Source organism: Lonchura striata, chromosome 4A (genome assembly GCF_050655825.1).
Source record: "Lonchura striata isolate lonStrDom1 chromosome 4A, ASM5065582v1, whole genome shotgun sequence".
Taxonomy (NCBI): Eukaryota; Metazoa; Chordata; class Aves; order Passeriformes; family Estrildidae; genus Lonchura; species Lonchura striata.
The window spans coordinates 12,193,583-12,215,082 of NC_140742.1; the positions used below are offsets into that span (position 1 = coordinate 12,193,583).

A 21,500-nucleotide genomic window follows, 5' to 3' on the forward strand; every position below is an offset into this window, starting at 1 on the left:
CAGTAAAAACTTGTTACTCTTCTGGCTGGTTTGGGAGCAGTTAGGTCTTGTATTTCTTTTTAGCTCAGTTCAAGTCTTGTGTAGAAAATACCAGTTGGTTCTGAGCTCCAGTCTCAGCAAAGCTGACTATAATCAGACTTCACTCTGAAGCTGTGATTTGCTGTGATTGCCTTTTTATTCTACCTCTGAAATGCAGAGCAGTGAAAGGAACAGCCAAGCAGTAAATTTGAAGCCCCTGATCACTTCATTGCATTCCATTTCACAAGGATGGTATAAACTTATTGTGGTGTGTAAGCTGCAATGTAGTAGAATCTTATGAGGATACAGTCTCATGAAATCATCTGCCAGTTTTGTGTTCAATAGGAGCAAAATTTCAAGGAAAAGGGAAGGGATTCAGATCAATTCAATACATTGAAAGGCACTTTTTTGAGTTGCTTTGTTTGTGGAATTCATGCTTTACATTTACTGCCTTTTAAGAGCAAAAAACTGCCTTTCCCCCAGTACTTGTATTTTTAAGGGCAATGTGAATGCACAGCCCTTTCTCAAGGAATGCACTAGTGGAGAACTGGGGGGAGTGCGGAAGCTCCCATTGCTGGACCTGTCATCTGTAGGATCAGAGGATGTCCTTGTGATCTCTCTAGCGGGTGTGCTTGCTCGAGGCACTTATGCTATTTTTCAGAGAGAGAAATTTCAGAAGGAAATTTCAGAAGGAAATTTCAGAAGGAAATTTTCAGAGGGATTCTCATATCGAATGTGATCACTGCTAAAGGAACACATGCAGGGTCAGTACCTGAGCAATAAGTGCATTACTGCTGGCAGAACTTAAATATTCTCCAGGTTTGTAGCTTGACTTGCAAGTCTGCCATGTTCTTATCTGTGCAGATTTGTTTGTAATTAGTAGCTATGCAAGGGATTTGGTTTAAAGATGAAAGTGTAAATTTCATGAACACCATCTTGATACTAAATTTGGGTCTGTTGCTGTCAGACTGCCTTAAAGAAATTTCAAAGATCCACTCTCACACTTTTTTGTATTTCCAAGTTTCCATGGATAGCAGCTGTCTTTACCAACCCTACTTAGGGGACTGTGCAGCAAAATGTTAACTTGTTTTTGGTGATGCTACGAGCTAGAATGTTTCTGGGTCATGTGTATATATGTTTATGTGTGTGTGTGTGCTGTGGCATGACACACTCTTTCCTCTAAGCAAGAAGCCAACAGGAATGTGCCTGGGGCTAGGGTTGTTCTTGAAAATTAATAAAAACCTGCTGTTATTGTGCAATAGTTTTGGGGTTTTCTCTAGATATGCTATAGCTCGTGTGTAAGATAATGGAAATAATGAACCCACAAGTGGTGCAGTTGCTAAAATGTCTGCCTGTTGTCTGTGTTAATATTCCCACTGAGTCACACAGACATGTCAATTCTTCTGTCCCCAAAGAGCAAACTGAACAGGCTCTGGCATCACTCCAAGTGTTTACTCACTCCTTTAGGGAAAGGGAGGGAGTTACCTCTCCCTCAGGAATGCTCTGATCTAGACACTTCAGTCAAACACTTGTGTGCTCTCAAAGGGGGACTGGGAAAGTTTTTTTATCCTGCAGGAGAGGAAGCCTTGTTGCCTGGTGCCGGATTATTGTGCTCTCTTGTAAATCAGACTTTACAACAGCAGGGCTTCATTCTAAATTTCAAGTCAAAATAATACAATTTACTCATCTTGAGGAAAATTTTCAGGTATCCCTATAGAAAAATAGTTTCAGATGAGAATTTTGTTTAAAGGGAAAAGCAGGACTTGTGATGAGGGCTGCAAACATATAAAAGTAGTTTTGAGTCATAAGGGCAGTTGGACTCTTGACATAAAATGGAGACATATAGTCCATCTCAGTCTTCAGAGGGAAAATTCTGCACTTCTCAAGTGACCTAACAGTTGGACATAATAAATAAAGACATCTACCTTGCCCGTGTGATATAGTGTAATTTCTTTCCATGTTTAACACACCAGCACAGAAGGTAGCCCTGCCTTTTCACTCAAGTTAGACTGATGCCTTTCCTGTGCAGATGTGAATGGGGCTCCTCTCCTGCAGGGGTGAAATGCCTGCAGTTTGGAAGAGATCAAAGAAAATCTACTGGCTTCAGCAATTAATTTTGGTTTCAAGAGAAAACTGAAATCGAATTGCAGCATTCATGCAGTGTGAACTAAAAATTATGTAATACTCCTAGAGGAACTCTGCAGTGGTTGTTCAGCTGTTGGTTATACAGAGTGAAGGCAACATTTATTTATTTAGCTATTTATTTATATAATCTTGATATGGTTATTTGAGGGAAGTAACTTACAGTTTCTAGGATAAGTCTTGAGTAAGTAAAAGAAAAATTCTGTAGCACAAAATAGATCTGTGTTGCTGTAGAAGGCATTGATTACACTGCAGCATGATTGTGCACTGATTAAGAAGGTTTTCAAGTGGCTATAAATAAATTCCTCCATGCCCATAGAGGAGCACTCTGCATCTGAACAGTATTTGATTAAGAATCCAGTGCCTGAGGGAACTGGAAAAGAGAAAGACATTCAAGACTTTGAAACATGGAGAGAAATACAAAACAGACATTTTCCAAGCAGTAGCATTTTACTGTTAAATATTAACCAATTAACAAAGTTTGAATGTTATATAAGCAAGTAACACATGTCCTAACGTGTCCAGAGGCAAGCTCTGGGTAGGAAACGCCAAGGGCATCTCTCCTTAATATTAGCATCAGAATTAGAAGATCTGTGTTAGGTCCTTAATTTCCTGTATCCAGGGGTTTATCTAATTGGGGAAAATTAAATGGTAAACACTCTCTCTGGGAATGCTCTTAGAGGAGCAGGATCCATGCAGGAATTACTCAGTCAGTTCAGCTGGTAAATCTCCAGCAATGTCTCTTACTCATGGCTTCAGGTGGGGGATTGAAGACACTGCCTCATGAATTGCTGTGTGCCACAGTATCAGGGACTCTCCTTAATGTTTGATCTGTGTTAGTTACCATCTGCTGGCTAATGCCTTTTATTTTATTTTTCCTTTCTAGTAAAGGTAGACCACCAGAAATTTGTTACTTCCTTTTCTGTTATAAAAACAAGTAAAAGAATTGTAATAGTTAAATCTAAATTCAGTCCCCAAAGTACAGCTCTTCAATTCTACATCTTCTATTGCTGTGGTACAAAGAGTGACTGAAAGAAAAGGAGAAAAAGTCTCATGCCAGTGTAATTCACCCAGTTTTGAAGCTTCCTGTGAGTTAAATGTGATTGCACACTTGGGTCTGCTTGCACACTAGTCCTTTCATGGGTGCTTGCTTGTGCAGCTGGAAGTAGATGGGCATTGCCAAATAATTTCTGTGACTGCTTGGCAAAACCTGTGCTCACAAATAGCCCAGTGCTAGCAGCAGCGTTTTTGGTAATGAAGTACTATTGAAAAGCATGAAGGAAGGCAGTCTAAAGCAAAAGTGCCAGGGTTGCAATGTACAATTAGTGCATAATGGGCATAATTTTTTTTAAGAAAAAGCTCAAAGCAGAGGCTGAATTTAAACAACTGTCTGCTGATTTTTTTTGTATGACACACAATCAATAAAGCATTATCCTTGAAAATTGTAGGAAGGTCAATTATGCTGGAAATAAGAGTGCTAAGGAAAGTGCACAGAAGTTCTTGGTAAACAGGAAGACCTAGTCACTCCTTTTGTACCGAGTGACAGATTGTGTTAGGAGCAGGAGTGAATCTTACATGGAGGTGGGAAAAGATGGCAATTCTGGGAAGTTCTCAGCACCAGACACTGGAGCAGAGCAGGCAGTGGGGCGTCCAGCCCTCTGAAGGTTTTTTGGTGCTTTTTGCCAGCCTGTCTCGGCACCCCAAACCCCGCCTGCAGTGGAGAACGCACCTGGGCGCCAAACCCCGTCTCTAGTGACGTTTGTCTGCCCTGTGGACTGAAGATGGAGTCAGGTGCGGCCCGAACGGCAAACGGGACGTGAGCCACGGGCAGAGCGGCCACAGCCGCGCCTGGGGCACGGAGCAGAGGCGCTGTGTGCGGGGCGGCCGGAGAGCCCTGCCGGGCACAGAGCCGGACTCGGAACCGCGGCCCTGCTCCGGGACAGCGCACAGCCCGGGACAGCGCACAGCGCGGGACAGCGCACAGCCCGGGACACCCGGCCCTGCTCCGGGACAGCGCACAGCCCGGGACAGCGCACAGCCCGGGACACCGCACAGCCCGGGACACCGCACAGCCCGGGACACCCGGCCCTGCTCCGGGACAGCGCACAGCCCGGGACAGCGCACAGCCCGGGATAGCGCACAGCCCGGGATAGCGCACAGCCCGGGACAGGCGGCCCTGCTCCGGGACAGCGCACAGCCCAGGACAGCGCACAGCCCGGGACAGCGCACAGCCCGGGACAGCGCACAGCGCGGGACAGCGCACAGCCCGGGACAGCGCACAGCCCGGGACAGCGCACAGCCCGGAACCGCGGCCCTGCTCCGGGACAGCGCACAGCCCGGGATCCCCAGCCCTACTCCGGGACACCGCACAGCCCGGGACACCCGGCCCTCACTCCGGGACGCCGCACAGCCCGGGATCCCCAGCCCTACTCCGGGACAGCGCACAGCCCGGGATGCCCGGCCCTCACTCCGGGACAGCGCACAGCCCGGGACAGCGCACAGCCCGGGACAGCGCACAGCCCGGGATGCCCGGCCCTCACTCCGGGACAGCGCACAGCCCGGGATGCCCGGCCCTGCTCCGGGACAGCGCACAGCCCGGGACAGCGCACAGCCCGGGATCCCCGGCCCTCACTCCGGGACACCGCACAGCCCGGGACACCCGGTCCTCTTGCGGAAGCGGCCGCCCGGGCTAAGGGGGCAGCCCCGCCCCGCCACGCGGCACGGGGCGCGCAGGGCCCGACGGGAGCTGTAGTCCCGAGGCAGGGGAGCGCACAGCCGACGGGAGTTGTAGTCCTATTACAGCAGCGCAGCGCGGCCCCCTGGCGGCAAGGACTCCAGCTCCCAGCATGCCCCGGGAGCCCGCCCTCCCCTGGCTGGCGCCGCGGCTGCCAGCGCGGAGCGGGCACGGCGCTGGGAGCGCAGTGCCGTGAGGGGCCGCGCGATGTGGCTGAAGCCCGAGGAGGTGCTGCTGAAAAATGCCCTCAAGCTGTGGGTGCAGGAGCGCTCCAACCAGTACTTCGTGCTGCAGAGGCGGCGGGGCTATGGCGAGGAGGGCGGAGGCGGGCTGGCAGGTACTGCCCCGTGGGGCCGGGGCGGGGCAGCAGCGGGAGGACGGGGGTCCGCCGGCGCCGGGACTCCCCGCCGGAGGGGCAGGAAGGGGACCCGCTCCGGTGCTGGAGCCCCGGGCTTGCCGGGTTTCTCCCGGGGCTGTTCTCGCCTTCTTGCCCCGGGTAGCGCGGCCCCAGGGCCGGCAGGGCACGGGGGGCACGGGCGGGTTGGGCTGCGGGCGCTCCGGTGCCCGGCTCGCCGCGGAGCAGCGGGCAGCGCAGCCCGGCCCCGGCACGGCTGCGGAGCCTCTGCTCAGCGGGGTCCGGGCGGCTCCTGGGCAGCCCGGGGCAAGCGGACGCGTCTGAAGAACGGCTGATCTGCCTTGCTTTGTGGGCAAGATGCTCATTTCAAATCCCTTTTTCTGCATCTGGGGCTGCTTGGGGTGAGCTCCCGCTCAGGCATTTCGGATTGCTTGTTTTCAAAGCAAGCATGTGATTTGATGGGGCTTGTGGTGGGTCAGGAAAGCGGCAGAGGGGTGGGACAGGAAATAGACCATCGTATAATAAACTTTATTCCATGAGAACTTCACGGTATGGAGCTGAGTTTCTATTTATAATTCTTGCCTGCTTGTATCATCAGGCACTGCAGTGGCCCCAGCTACTGCTGAGACGTCTGTGACAGTGGCAGCTATTCTGACTAGAACTGACTCCTTTATGGACTGGTGTCATTGACCCTGTCAAGGAGAAATGCTACAGGAAATCACCATAAAGTCATTCCTCAGTGGGATGTGGTTCTCAAGTGTTTTGCATTCCTGTAGCTTTTCTAGGCTCTCTCTAATTTGTGTCATCCTAAAGCATGCTATGTTAAACATAAAACATAATTGTCATGTGGGAACATTTATTAATTTTACTGAACAAAACCACAAGGTTCAAACTTCGGGTTGGTGAATTTCAGATATAGAAATGGTCCTTGCAGCTGGAGGTGGATCATTCTTCATTGGCATCTGAACCACTGGCAGGGCACATGAAAAGTGTGAAAGAAATAATCCCAAAATCCCAGTTTACTATGCATATCATGGTATTATAAGCAGATAGGTAATTCCAGGCCTTGGCTTATAACCAAGGGTGCTGTATTGCAAGCTTGAAAGTCTTGTGGGGATCAGGCTTGATGGCTTGTTTTCTACCTTGATATACTTGGAAGCCAAGGAAACCACGTTGCTATGAAGGTTGACTTTCTGCATGATAAAATTCATTTAAGGACTGTGATTAAAGTGGAACAATGAGAACTGGAGTAAATTGTTCTTTTGAAAACCTCCTCATAGGCTTATAGCTGGATAGACAGCTGGGCCCTCCAAGTGCCCTTTGGGTTTTGGTGAGGGTGAGGCTTCTGTAACTGCTCTCCTGTTCTTGAAGGTTGTTGACAGTGTGGGAAAAACACTTGGATGGGATAAGTGCTGTAGTATGCTTTTTTGGATGTGGCATTGCACATATTATTTCTGTAACTTTTCTTGTAAATTCTTACATATTCTTCTGTGCAAGTTATGTTTTTCCCTGGACAGAAACAAAAGGATTGAGGTATTCTTGAATTAAAATTGTGATTAAGAAAGATTAACAAGACAGTTCTGAAAAATGCACTTAAATTTTGTTTGCAGGTTTGGAAATATTCAAACCTCCTAGGTATAAGCCAGCATTAATTTGATATTGCTGCATGTCACTTCAGAAAATTAGCATTTCTTTAGGAAAAAGGAAAGCACAGCTGCTGTGTTATGAAATCATCCCAAATGTACAATCCTGTTCTCGTGAAGAGTGTTTTACAGCTGGTGAGACAAGGCCCGAGGTGACTGGCAGCACTGAGGGACGGAGGCAGGAGTGAAAGAGGGAGGCAGCAGTGCAAGATGAGTCACGGGAAGAGAGGGACAATGCCTCTGGGCAGGAGTGAAAACAAAAATGGGTGGTGCTGCAGGGTTTGGATAGCACTAATGGGGATGTGACAAAGGATTCCCAAAAATACAGGAGTACAGTTGGCAAGACAGGCTTTAAGGAGGGAAACTTTGAGGAAGCAGGCAGTACCTGGAGAAAGGTACAGACAAAGGAGCAAAAGGTAGATGTCAACAGAGGTGCTTACCTGGAGGAAGGCTGGGAATTCTGGTGCTGTCCTAGGAATAGCATGAAGGCTGCAGTTGGATTTGTTTGTAGGACCCCTCTGGGCTGACCAGGGCAGGACCAGTTTGTAGATGACACAGGGAGCTGTTCTGCCTTGTGTGCACACACACGACACTTCAGAGTTTGGTTGTGTGGACGTCTTGTGAACGGGTCCAGAAACACCTTGTGCTGGCTGTGTCCACCCTGCCTCCCTCCCTGCAGATATGTACTGCCCAGCTTTACACTTCTTTCTCTGTTTTAGAGCTCCTGAAGGGTACAGGTGCTGTAACCTGTCTGAGTGGTGCTCCACTGGGTGATTGGTCGTACAGTGGGCTGTCCCAAAGTGTCTTGGCTGACAATGCAACCGTGTCACCATGTCCTCTGGTTGTTCTGTCTCCTGTAGAGCCACTCTGGGAGAGCTGATCAGGCTTTCCAGAGTGGATGGGTAAGAATATAGTTGTGAATACATGTGCTGTAACTAAGGTCTAGTGAGATTAAGCATGCTGATCAAAGAGGTCTAGCTTTGGTTCTAGTTTAGGAAGGACCTTGATTAGGAGATGGCTACACCGGGAGTAGTGATGCAAATGAGTATTTGGTGTCATAAAATTCCAAGCTTTCATAAATTTCCAGCTGAAATTTTAACAAACCAATAGCTTATTTCCTGCTTCTGCTGTTTCAATTTGCCTCTTTCTGCTCTAGAAAGATAAGTAAAATGCAACTGTGAGAGGAGAAAAACTTATCAGTGAAATAAATATATTGTTGGAACTAGCCTTCCCTGTGCCATGTTCAGAAAGGTGGGGAAAACCTGTGACTCTCCATGTCCTGGATCTCCTGTGGCAATTGGTGCCATCCCAAATCTGTGAAAGGCCCCTCCTGCTGGTGTTTCCACTGTTTAAAAGCTGTGGCTTGTTGAGTGGGCCATTGCTGGCTGGCTTGCATGCACAGGGGCTTGGGACAAGGGCAGACAGAGCTGGGCAGGGATGGGGCCTGTGGGGAAATTTTCCTTCTCTGACATCTGACAGAAGGAACAATGTTCAAGTATTAGTTGTGTCTGTAAATTGTCCCATTGGGAAGTGGCAATCCAAGAGAGTGCTTGGGGAGAGACACACAAGAACTTGAGGGTATAGCACCCCTGACCAATAATGCAGTATCACAAACATTGGCAGTGGAGGACTTTCAGGACTAGGATGGAAAGATGAGTGAGCCTCTGCTTGTTCCTCACAGTTATGGCAGTGGCCATAGCCATGGAATTAGTTTGTACTGTACTGCTTATTGCCTTAAGCTCAAACCTGTGATCTGGATCCATTCATGACTTGTGGCAATGCTGAGGTGATGGATACTCATCTGGTACAGTTCATTGTGTCTAAAATCTGATGACCTTCCAAGGAGACAGGAGCTGTGATGGCATTTTCAGGAGTGCTGCTTTCTAGTGCACTGTGGTAACCATAAGGCTAGCTGAGCTAGCCTTATAAATGGTGAATAATATCCTTGTACTGTATATTATAACAGAAAATATTATTAAGAGATTTTTGAATTAAATAATGAAATGTTTGCTGAAGCAAAGCCATCTTTGAGATCAGCTCAGTGTCATGACTCATTCAGTAAGCAAAAGCTGCTTAAACAGACATAAATGTTGTTACTTATTCAATGTCTGTCTTCAGTCAGGAACTACAAAATAATTTACTTTCCAACAGCAATTTACAATCTGTTAATTGCAGACAAGACCAGAGATGTAATATACTGCACTGGTTGTGAGGTTTGTTTTTGTTTTTTTTTTGTTTTGTTTTTCTTGCCTTTTTTTTTTTTTTGGTGCTTTGTTGTAATTATTTACTTCCATGTTTTTGAGGAGAAGCAAAAACATTTGAAACTTGAATAGCCACAGTGAGGTAGTCCCACAGGCTCTATGCTGAAAGTGTATCCTCAGAAAAAATGTGCTCTGAGGATGAGTGTCTAGACTTATAAGTTCTGCTTTATTTTGTTTCCTTTTATTCTTTCACAATTTCTATTTTTCAGAATTTGGGAGGGAGTTGGTGGAAAGAAACTGAAACCCAAAGTACCAAAGCAGCCAACCTAAAAATTCCAAAATAACTTTTGAGGGATGCATTTGGAGTTGTCTAAATCTAGTGCTTCTACAGAATATTAAAAACCAAAATAAAAAAAAAAAATTTCTGTTAAACAGGGGATGTTAAACATATTTAAAGATATAAAGGTTCTATAAGGGCTATGTTAGTTTTGTATTCCAGCTCTCTACTGACATTTATTTGGAATGCTTTGCCTCCATGATCTCAACAGGTTTCTGAAATAGACTTTACAGCAGCTCTTTGAGTAATTGTTTAATTGTGTTATGATTTTTTTGGGTAATCTCATCTCTTATTTTTCTGTTCTTCTGTAGGAGACTAAGAGTCCAGTGTGATTGCTTTGGAAACTTTGCTTCAATTGAATTTTCTGTTTCTGTGGCAATGTTATAAGGGTGCAAACATAAAAAATGCGGGAAAGAAGCATAAGATCCTGTTGATAGTATTTTCATTTCTGTTGTAACAAGAAAAGATTTTATGGTGCATCAGGAACCAAAAGTTTCAATTGTTTCTTTAGTACTGATTTTTCTTCTTTTATAATTTCCTGATTTTTAGATTTTAAAGTATCAGTTAAGTATCTGAGCTAATTTCTTTATTACTGCACAGTGAGAGAGAATGATTTTGAGTCATTATGAAATGCACCCTCATTTTCCCAGACAATGTTTTTGTCCTTGTTCTGGAAAGATGAAGTTTGTCTTTTTAGTGAAATGAGTATATTTTCATCTGAACTCTATTTAATGGGAGCTAATTCAGTACTTAGTGTCAGGGAGGTGACAGCCAATTATGGTGTGCAAGGGCTCTTTCCTGTGCCTGGAAAACAGAACAACAATAAATGACTAATTAAGAGGTAGTTCAGTTACTGGTTGTGCTCACTGAAGGCTGGGACTGCCTTGTTCCATTTCTGGTTTGCTCTGGTTTCACATTCTGCATGGCTGTCACTTCCACAGGGGCCATCTCAAGAAACTTCTTCACTCTCATTTGTGCCTCGTGGCTTTTACTGGATCAAAATATCACATCCCAAAGAAGTTCCTCTGGGAATACTTTGTGCTCTTCTCAATTGTGCTTCTTATTTTCTCAGAGTTCATTAGTCCTTACTTGGGCAGCATTCCTGTTCCCCAAGAAGTGAATCAGAGGGGAGTGTGCATTTCAAAACTGGACTTTCACTGTGCTCTGTACATTTTCTTGGACACAACAGGTCTCCTTGTGGGAACGCTGGATGCAGTGTTGGACTCCACGTCGAAAGTCGCCCCGTTCCGCATCCTGCACCAGACCCCCGACTCCCAGGTCTACTGGTCCATCGCCTGTGGTACGTTCTGTGCTCTGCCAGCCAGCCCACTCAGTGGAAAGGAGGCTGCAAAGTATGGCATCCATTTTTGGCTTAATCCTCTCACATCATTACTCATTCTCATGACTTCTAAATGGTTAAGAAGCGTTTGGAAGCCTGAGCTTGACAGCAGAGTGTGGTTCCAGTTTTTCAGAATAGATCTATGGACTCTTCCTATCACACCTTCTGATTGCCTTTCTGCAGGAGCCCTTCAGGTACCAAAGCCTTTGGGCACTGTTACAGTGACAGAGGCACAATCTTTTCTTTTGTAAGGTGCAAGGATAACTTGACACAGTTCAGGATGGACTCCCAAAATCATCTTATTCCAAAGTGTTCTGTAGGTAGGAGTAACAGTAGATGCTTATCCTAATATTTTTGTTTACTTTTTTTTGTCTCTAAATGTTAAAACATGCAAGTTCACAGTCATGGTCACTAAATTCTTCCTTGTGTCTGTTGCTCTTGTAGTATAAGTTCTATTTCTTTCTCATGTTGTGTTATTAATCAGTATGGAATGGAAAAGTAAATACAGATTTGTTCTTGTAATTTTAATTTAATATAATTGCATGTCACTTTAAAAGGGCAGCCTTAAAGAATTTGAACAGTTTGTGAATTGACAATAAATAACGTTTCAGGGCCACTTCTGAAGAAGTCAGACCTGGTGACAGGCTATCAAAAAAGTACTTTAATATGTATGTTGGAAGTGTACTCCAGGGAATTCTACTGCAATCAGGTCAGGCCTTGGGAAAATACAAAGTGTAATCTTTGTTTTAGAACTGAATTTATATAGATTCTGTGCTGCATATATATGCTTTACAACAGAAAGCTACATAATATAATTGTCCTAATCGTGTTAGATTGTTTCTTCTGTGAAGAAATTGAAGGGATGACACTTTGTTCCTGTTGTTACATATTAAGGGTCTGAAACAGTGCTCCTAAACCATTTAAACAATACAAAAAAAGTTTCATTATTTCTGGGTGACCTCTTTGCCTCTGATTCACACTGCAACTCAAATAATTGTCCTACATGTGTAGTCTGAGAAAAAGAATTACTTTTGCAATGTAAATGTTAATTACTCTTCATATAATTTAAGTCTTGCCACAAATCCACCCAGCAAATACAGCCTGATTATTTAACTATATTTAGAGCAATTTCTACTCATTCACAAGGCCACTTTAATTCCGTGGAGTCCAATGCACGTTGGTTAATTACCCTTTAGAAGGTAAGCTGAGAATAAAGCAATTGTTTAAAGTATGTTCTTGCTTGAGGGTATCAACAGTGTGCTCGCACTGCCTGCTCTGATAGGTAAGTATTCTTGTGGATGATGAAGCTGCCAGTTAATTTATATTCTAGAATGCCTTTCTTCAAATCTATGTAAGTTCTTTCACTCTCCCTGTCCCCCAGCATCTGATGGGGAATCACAGTCTTTAAAGCACTGACTCTGTTTTGAATTTGCTGAAACCCTGTGTTTTCACTCATGGCATCTCAGTCCTTGCTGCCTCCCTGGTTCCAGTGAAGTTTGCTTTACATCCTCACATGTGTAAGGGATTTTGCACAGCAGGCCTTAGTCTTGAAGTTCTGCTCTGGAAACTGTTGTGGGCCAGTGATCAAAGCTGAGGATATCAAAGGCAGAGATTTAATTTCCTGCTGAGCCTCATGGGTTTGGTCTCACATTTCCCACATTCTGGGCTGTTAAACTGGGAGTGTTGCAGTGGTGCTGTGCTGCCTGTGTTGGGGAGGTGCTGCTGACAGGACGGAACTGTCAGTCCGACTCAGGCTTCAGCACTGAGCCACATAACGTTGACAAAGCTGAGATGCTTTTGGATTTAATGGCCAGAAATAGAGCTGCATAAAGGACTTGAAAGATAAAAACACAGCAGTGCATATGTTTCATGTACACTGAATACGTTTTCAGTGTTCACAAGAGGTAACAAGAAATTTAAGACTTGTGATTTTGACTTGTGTATCTAAATTGCTCTGTGACTCGGGAATTTACTAAGTATTCTCTTGATTAATAGTTTTGGTGAAATGATTGAAGTCTGTCCTAATTTAAAGTAATACTTTCTTTTTCAATAGGATCCAGCAGAGAAGAAATAACAGAACATTGGGAGTGGTTAGAACACAATGTTATGAAGACTTTATCAGTGTTTGATTCAAATGAAGACATTACGAGCTTTGTCCAGGGAAAGATAAGAGTAAGTAACAGGCATAATTGGGAAAGGCTAAGTATTCTTTTTCCTTTAACTGTACACAAATAATACATTCTCTGTAGAATATTCCAGGACAGCATTGTAATGCTGCCTATTCTGATTGAGGAGTATAACTGTTCACTTTAACATGTGCCATTGTTCCTGTGTCTCTGCCCCATAACTAAGATTGTTGGACGTAAACTCCACCTAATAAATGATACATCAAATGCCTTTAGATAGTGGTCTAAGACTGTTGATAAATTATTTCACATTAAGTTTAACAGTGCCTGGGAAGTATATGTTCTATTTTTTTTCCCCCTATATTTGCTCTCAGGAACTCTTGGGATTAAGTGAATAAAATATGTTTGTTTCAGAAGAGGAGACACAGGAATGTGTGTCTTGCCTAAGCTGTGTCAGAGACTTGGTGGATGAGTCTGAAACAGCACATTTTATTTGTGACCTATGATTTGATCCTCAGACTCTAGTTCCCCTTCTAAAACTTACTCTGCTGTTGGGAGAACAGGAGCTGTGTTCTGTGCATGCAGGTGCATCTATGACAGCCACCCACATGGGCACATACATAAAGTAATGTGATTTTTTATTGTAGGGTTTGATTGCTGAAGAGGGAAAAGATTCTTTTGTAAGAGAAGATGATCCTGAGAAGTTTCGTGAAGGTCTTATGAAGTTTGAGAAGTGTTTTGGATTACCAGAGCAGGAGAAGTTGATTACCTACTACTCGTGCAGTTACTGGAAGGGCAGAGTGCCCTGTCAGGGATGGCTGTATCTTAGTACCAACTTCCTTAGCTTCTACTCGTTTTTGCTTGGAGCAGAAAGTAAGTAAGCCTTGATGCTGAGCTGTGTCCCTTCATTCTTCATTGCTCATCTTTCAGATTAGGAGGAATTCTTCCTGTGTGCTAAGAGAGCTATTATGCCATGTGAGCAGATGTCCACAGACATGAGCAGAAATGCATACATTTGTGTAACATGCTACTCAATATCCATTATTATGCTTCCTTAATTCAAGCTTCAGAGAGAAGGCAGACTTCCAGAAGCTGACTGTAGCTAAAAGTTGTCCATCATCTTAGTTCATGTTGCAATATTAACTCTATGAGGATTACAGTTATTTCTTCACACACAGGCTTAATATTTCACATGGGTGCACTACACACTGGTGATAACTGCACATAACTCTTTTTTTCCCTGTGTAACATTAGTTTGAAATGCCCAAACAAATGTCTGTAATAGTGTGTGCTATATTTAGATGAAAAATGTACTAACATGAAAAATGTATTTACATGAAAAATGGAAAACATACAGAAAATAGGATCCTTTCAAAGCTGATTTTGATCTGTATTAAGAAATGCCTTGGCTACAGGTCACAGTTCCTCTACATGCCAATACATGATGGATTTAATTTAAAAAGCCCTATTGGTGACCTGTTGAAGGGGGTTGGTTTGTATGATAGTGTTTGGTGTTTGCAGTTTCACATAAGAGCACGGAAGAGGTGACGTCAGCTTGTGTTGTCATACATGGTCTGTGTTTTAATGTTTTTCTATGAAATTCTTTCCAATGGAATTAATTTTTAGGAAATATGAAGAGAATACATTTTGTAGTAGCTTATTAGTGTGTAGTCCTTTCCAAGTGTGTTATCAGTTCACTATGTTGTTTAAATACACTTTATTAGAGCTGCTGCATTTCTTTTTTAATACTTTAATACAGGCAGATATTGAGAACTGACTCACATGTCCTTACCCTTTTATTTTCAGTAAAACTTATTATCTCCTGGGATGAAATATCAAAACTTGAGAAAACTTCCAATGTGATTCTGACAGAGAGCATTCATGTGTGCTCCCATGGGGAAGATCATTATTTTTCCATGTTTTTGCACATTAGTGAAACATTCCTTCTCATGGAGCAGCTGGCAAACTATGCAGTTAGAAGGCTTTTTGACAAGGAGACATTTGAGAATGATCCAGTACTTCACGACCCTCTGCAGATCACCAAGAGGTAATGCATTGCTTATAGTTTATCTGTTCTGGGTCCAGTATTTGTTTAGGCAAAAGAGGAAGAGAATCCTTGTCTCAAGGAGACTGTAAATATTAGCAAAGCTGGTATTTTCTTAACCAAGTGTATCATTAAAATGTTGGACCAAAGCCATGTGAGACATTGTAATTTGTTGTTACTTGTAAGGATCCAAAGTCTGTGTGAAGGCAAGAGGTGATCAAATCTTCAGTGCTGATTTTCCAACTAAAAGGTTTATATTAGTGTGAATTTTGAAAAGGTGTTCTTGCAGCATTTAGGATTAGAAAATTCAGATTAGAGCTACAGTGTCTTCAGAGATAGCTGATGAGGAATGGTAAGGTAGGGAAGAAACCATTTAATAGACATGGCTTTCCTGAGGTACAGCATTATTTTGGGTGGTGGGAAAGACATGAATACCAGTAACTTAATGGTTAAGGTCCTTCCTTTTCCTTTCATTCCTCAGTTTGGTAGCAATGCTGGAAAGGGATGCTGCTCTACAACTAAAATACTGTATCTGGCTGTAGTTATCTGTGAAAAATTAGCCCCCGGCAGATGTTTACAACATGTGCTATATTTTTAGCTAATTAACCTTCTGTCAAGGCAAAACTTGTTCTAGTTTTAAATGGATTATTCTGGTGTGTGGGGAGACAGAGCACATAATGCTATTAGTATCTTTTCTGCACTACCTGTAGGCCCTGTTGTGCTCTACTGTGTAAGAACATTATTGAATCTGGTCTTGTTTAGTGATGTATTAAATATTTTGTTAAGTGGATGTACAGGTAAGTGTGGTCCTGCCCTTTGTTGACTCTTCAAGAAAAACATTGAACCCTCCAAATTGACACCATAGATTATGGGAGAGGAGAGTATGATATTTTACTGTCTTTTCCCAAGATATTTTTGACTTTTGTATTTGCAAAGACATTTAAAACTTAATTTTTCTCTTTCTTACCAGTGTGTTATGTTTTTATTCCAGAGGCCTGGAGAGCCATGCCCACAGTAAGCATTTTAGTGCATTCTTCAGGCTACCTAAAGAAGAGTCCTTGAAGGAAGTTCATGAGTGCTTCTTATGGGTTCCTTTCAGTCATTATAACACCCATGGGAAAATGTGCATTTCAGAAAACTACATTTGCTTTGCTAGCCAGGATGGCAGCCTGTGCAGTGTAATCATTCCATTGAGAGAGGTAATGCAAACTACAAATCAGACTCACTTATACCAGCAGTTTTGCCCTTGTGTAATTTAATGCCAGTTTAGCAGATTTTCATTAGAATATCCTTATTTTATGTGATGTCAGGTATTTCCCCCTACCCTGGATACTACATGTAGGAATTCTGTTTGTAGATTTCTGGAACTGATTTCATGTTTCAGACTTGTTTCTTCTGTCTTCTTTCCATTTTTTATTTACTCTTATTTCTGTAGCTTGGCACAGAATCCAAATTTTTAATACTTTTTTTTTATTAAAGGAAAAAGCTTTTTCTTAGTACTTTTTCTTACTACTTTGTAGTTGAGTTAATGAGACATTCTCAAGGTAAGAAGTAAAGAATTGTAGTGGGTAGAGGACTTTGAAGATCAGTAATCATGCTTCTGTATTTCTTTCCTCAGTAGTGCAGTTTTTTGCAGGAGTTGAGCAGTGCTCTCTGCTCAAAAGTCTAGGAAAATCCAGTTGTTGAGCAAGTAGCAATGTCATTACAGCTGATAATCTCAACAGACTATAAGGACAGAATAAAGACCATATAGCAAAGGGCACAGCTTTGGAATTTCAATAGAGTACTGTAGTATACTGCAGAATAACTTCTGGGGAAAAAAAACAACCAACCCTCTTCATTTCTGTCTTGACTTCATGGTGATCTGGGACATTGCCACATTTCAGTTGTCCAGTGGTAAAAGCTTTTCATCAGCACCAGACACATTTTACAATAGCCTACAAATAAGCCAGGTTCTGTAATTGCTTTACATGCTCTGTGTACACACTAACATAAGACACCTGACATAGGGGGTGAGCTGTTCTAATCTCAGCAGTACACTTGGTGTTCCCCACCTACATAAACCAATTTATTTGATTGCCTCTAAATAGTGCTGCAAACAATAGAGACTTCCATAACATAAGAGGCTGTGTTAAAGGAGCTGGCTCTAAATTTATTGTTGTGGACTGTCAGACCCTCACTAATTGTTCTGCAGGACTGCAGTTACCTCATTTCAGTGGTCTTTCCTTCTTTACCTATAACAATGTGCTCAGTGGTTTTCCATTCTTTAACAACATGAATACATCAGCAATACCAGCCAATCTAGATTCTCATGATTGTCACATTTGAACTTGCATGATTAAACTGTTTTAACTGCTCTAGTCTGTAACTGTTCCATCATGGCAATTAAAGTCAGCTCTATCTGTCATGTGTTATGACAGCTGTTTTGACAGGGTATTCTCAGTGGAAATTCAGTCTTGCAAAACTTGTTTCATTTGATTACTTACAAAAGTCATGTTTTCTCTGCTTTTGGATGGTAAGAACAAAAGCAACTGCTTCAGTGGATAGGAGACACGGTTTTCAAATAAGCTGAGCACTCATAGCTGAGAAAAGCCTTTTTAAGATTTCTGGTACTCTGTTAAAAGTCTGTTGCATAATACTTAGTACCTTTTGCTAAAATAGCTACAGGCAGTTGAGCTTTCATCTTGTGACTTGTGTTACCTTGTCTGCTTGTGTGCTTCGTACCCTGGTTCATTTACATATGTATTCTTAACAAGTTTTCTTTTTTATAAGTAAGCAGGTAAAATTCCTTGCTTAATTTATGTCCTTGGTTCCATAGGTCACAGGGGTGGATACAGCAGATCCAGCCAACAGAGGAGTCAGCATTAGTACCAAAGGGAAAACAGCTTTTCGTTTCACAGAGGTGAGAGATTTTGGACAGCTTGTGGCAAAGCTCAGAATGAAATGCAAAGCAACTGCAAGTCCACAGCACATCAGAAGTACTGAGGTAACTGCTCTGGCAATTCTAATTTCTTATATAAGATAAGTCATGAACCTCTGGTTTTAAGATTTAGAAAAATGAATAACTCAGCCCATGTGAAAGAGAATGAGTTGGACAATGGTGCTACTGTAAATGCATTCCTGTTTGGGTTTCTTTACCTTGTTTTTCATCAGGTTTTGAAAAACAACTCCAGCTGTAATGCTGGTTTTTAAGTGCTCTCAGGTTTTCTATACAGATCACTGTATGAATGGGGTTTTTTTGGTGGTGATGGATAGTCAGACCTCCTTATCCTCCTGTCCTCAATTCTCATTATGAATACTTGTCCTTTCATAATTTATTTTTTTAGCTTGAGAAGTGGCTTTTCAACCCCAAGGGTAACCTCCTGAAAGCCCTGTGCAGAGCAGGGACTGCTGTTTATAATTTATTTTAGAAGACTGTATCTGGCACCTGTAACTTAATAAAATGAGCAATAATGGTCTGGTATCAGTGCTGCTGCTTGGAGGATTGTTTGTTATTTACAAGTACTACTGTTAAATTTTTTCAAGGTTGCAGCTGGTTCTGCTGCTGACAGTCCAAAGGATTTTGGTGCAGGACAGTCAAAGATGGGCCAGAGAGATGACAGCAAAACTGTCAGTACAGAAGCACTTATGACTGTCTACCATCCTCAGGATGCTGAGAACCTTGACTCTAAAATGGTAAGGGATAAAATGGCCAACGGTTTTTGGAACTGAATTGGAAAGGAGTGAAGTATATCAAAATGAATTCCAGCCAGGCTGCTGATTTCCTTGGGGCTTTACTGATCTTCTTTCATCTGCATTCTCTGTGTTTGGAGTCCACAGGGTGCTTCTTCATAGCTCCATTCAATTTTCTGCTCATCTTGTTTAATGATGGTATGTCTTATCTTCATGGAGTTAGTTTTTCCTGCTTTTCTACCCCTCAGGGAAGAGTTGGCTGTTTGTTTTATGATAGTGAACATGTTGTATTTCTGTCTGAATTTTCAAGATACAAAGTCACTACAAAGTCTCTGGGAGCAGGGAGAATGTTCTAAGAAATTGATTTAACTTCCTCCTTGTTCCCTTCTTCTGCAGCACTGTCTAACAAAGGCTCTGAAGGATATTTATATAGTTGTTTTTGCAGCAGATCATCCAATTTTTGCTTTTCTATAGTATGTGAAAGAAGACAGGTTTTATTTCAAAATAAATCGTTCAGCAGAACCAAGTAAATTAAGATATGAAATGTTTTATATTAGAAATACCAGAAAACAAATACCCTTTGGGCAGGACATAAGGGAATCCAGATTTTTAAATCCTGCTTTTTATAGTATGTTGAACAGAAGTGATTTTCTTTTCAGTACTTTTAATTGCTTTAGCAATGTTAAATCTTAGTGCTGTATGCACAGAAATTGTAGCAGTGACATTCACCCTGTCTCAGCCCTGGAGCCTCACATGAGCTGGAGCACTCCATCAACAATTGCTTTGCTTCAGAGAAATGTCTGTTTGACCTTCCTGTGCTGTGGCAGTTTTTGGTTTCTGTCATATGGGATACTGGATTAGATCTACCTTCTGTCTCATCTTGTATAAACATACTTTAAAGAACAGTAGGTCATGTATGAGATGGCATTTAATGCTAAATTTGTGCTCTGCATAGGCTGGATTTTGCTCTGATTTGCTTCAGCATTCATTTCACACATCAATATGGATGCCAATGCTGCAGTTTCCAGTTTATATGAATACAACTCGGAGCAAAATTTATTTTTGTTCTCTGAAACCTGAGGAGAATCTACCAGTAAGCTTAATGCTTGTTATCTTCTGCTTTTGGTAGTTGAAAGAAAAAATGAAGGAGCAGTTGTGGAACATCCTGTTTGCGGAACGGGGCCATGGGGTCAGTATGTTTCGAACAAAGAAGACTCGAGACCTAGTTGTAAGGGGCATCCCAGAGGCATTAAGAGGAGAACTCTGGCTGCTCTTCTCAGGTATTGCATAACAAGCACAATTGGTTCATTTTGACAGTCGTCACTGGCAATTTTCATTGCCAGTGTTTCCATGAACTTCATTAAAATGACCCTGACACGTTACTTCAGTAATATCTGGAAATTCATGAGATACCTCAGTAGTCACCACAATTTTTATACAATTTACAAACAATCAAATTACTGCTTCACTGTTGTCCTCTAATACCGTGCAATACAATGTATTGGCAGGTGCTGTAAATGATATGGCATCCAACCCTGGTTATTACACTGAGTTGGTGGAAAAGTCCTTAGGAACGTGCACTTTGGCTACTGATGAAATTGAGCGAGATTTACGTCGCTCCTTACCTGAGCATCCTGCTTTTCAAAGTGACACAGGAATTTCTGCCCTCAGGAGAGTTCTTACAGCTTATGCATTCAGGAATCCACAAATTGGATATTGTCAGGTATACCAGTTTTGAGAGTCTTAGTGTCAGTTGTTGAAATATTAGCTCATGATGGTAGTATAGTAGCACTTCATAAATTCTGTCACAGAAATGTGGAATAGTTTCTTGCTTAGTGGTTCACTTACTTTGCTTATTTCATGCCAATGTGTAAAATGAGTTTTTATGTTTTACTTGGATTAGTTTATAAATGCTGTCATGTCCACTTCATACATGAATTTGCATTCTAACAAGACATATGGCACTTGAAAATATTTTTATGTACTTTAGATGCTCTGTTCTGTATTTAATAACGTAGAAGTAAAACTCTTGTCCTGGATATGGCTGTAGTTTTCCCAGTGCTTTAAAAATGTGCTGTAAAGTGCTTTCAGAAATACAAATTCTAAGAAATAATACCAGTTGTGTTTTCATCATCTTTTCTCTTAAATGTTTCCTTTCCTGTTTGAATGTTGCAGGCAATGAATATTCTGACATCAGTGCTTCTGCTGTATGCTAAAGAGGAGGAAGCATTCTGGCTTTTGGTTGCTGTGTGTGAAAGAATGCTCCCTGATTATTTCAATCGCCGAATCATTGGTAACATCCATCTGCTTTTTTTATCTATCTTGAATTCAATGTCTACCTATATTGAATGTCAATGGTTATTCATTAAGAATAAATATAAGGAACGAGCTGAAGATTGACCAGTGGAGAAAAACCATTGCATTTATTTTGGTATTGTGGGATAGAAAATGGAGACCATCCCATGACGCTCCTTAAAATAGGCATGGATGTGATTTCCAGATATTGCCAGTATTCTAGGCATAACTGTTCAGGGAATAGTCAGACTATTATACTGTTCCTTTGGAATGATAACTGCAGTTGCTACTATTTATTTGAAACTTAGCCAGTTTAGATAAAGGAAAAGGAGTTACTGCAGGTCCAGACTTGGGCTTTGGTCTCATATGCAGTTCTTACAGGTGTATATTTTAGAAGAAAATGGGGTGTGAAGTTTCTCTCTTGTTGCAGAGGGAGGGTACTGGCTGTCAGGAGAGTCACTGGAAGCAGCCATGGACTCACCAAAGTGCCAGCACTCTTCAAGCATGCCCAGGCATGGAGAGCACTGCTTCCAGCATGGGGGAAGGAGCCAATGGTTCCATGCAGCTGGGCCTGTGTGTGCTTGTACAGCAAAG

The 21,500-nt window shown here is 42.4% G+C and overlaps 1 protein-coding gene across 2 annotated transcripts in view; it reads left to right on the forward strand.

Annotated features, from left to right (window-relative positions):
• The first annotated feature begins 5,017 nt into the window (after positions 1-5,017).
• TBC1D8B (TBC1 domain family member 8B) overlaps positions 5,018-21,500 on the forward strand; it is a 28,404-nt gene continuing 11,921 nt past the window's right edge. The window contains exons 1-11 of one of the 2 annotated variants that reach the window (XM_021547743.4): positions 5,018-5,231; positions 10,620-10,730; positions 12,823-12,941; positions 13,543-13,768; positions 14,702-14,942; positions 15,931-16,138; positions 17,758-17,925; positions 18,465-18,614; positions 19,741-19,891; positions 20,120-20,334; positions 20,787-20,904. In XM_021547743.4, the coding sequence (XP_021403418.3) occupies positions 5,102-5,231; positions 10,620-10,730; positions 12,823-12,941; positions 13,543-13,768; positions 14,702-14,942; positions 15,931-16,138; positions 17,758-17,925; positions 18,465-18,614; positions 19,741-19,891; positions 20,120-20,334; positions 20,787-20,904 (1,837 nt within the window). In that variant the 5' untranslated portion in view covers positions 5,018-5,101. Of the gene's footprint in view, positions 5,232-10,619; positions 10,783-12,822; positions 12,942-13,542; positions 13,769-14,701; positions 14,943-15,930; positions 16,139-17,757; positions 17,926-18,464; positions 18,615-19,740; positions 19,892-20,119; positions 20,335-20,786; positions 20,905-21,500 lie in introns of those variants that run through there. The other variant, XM_077786554.2, reaches the window with a different exon arrangement.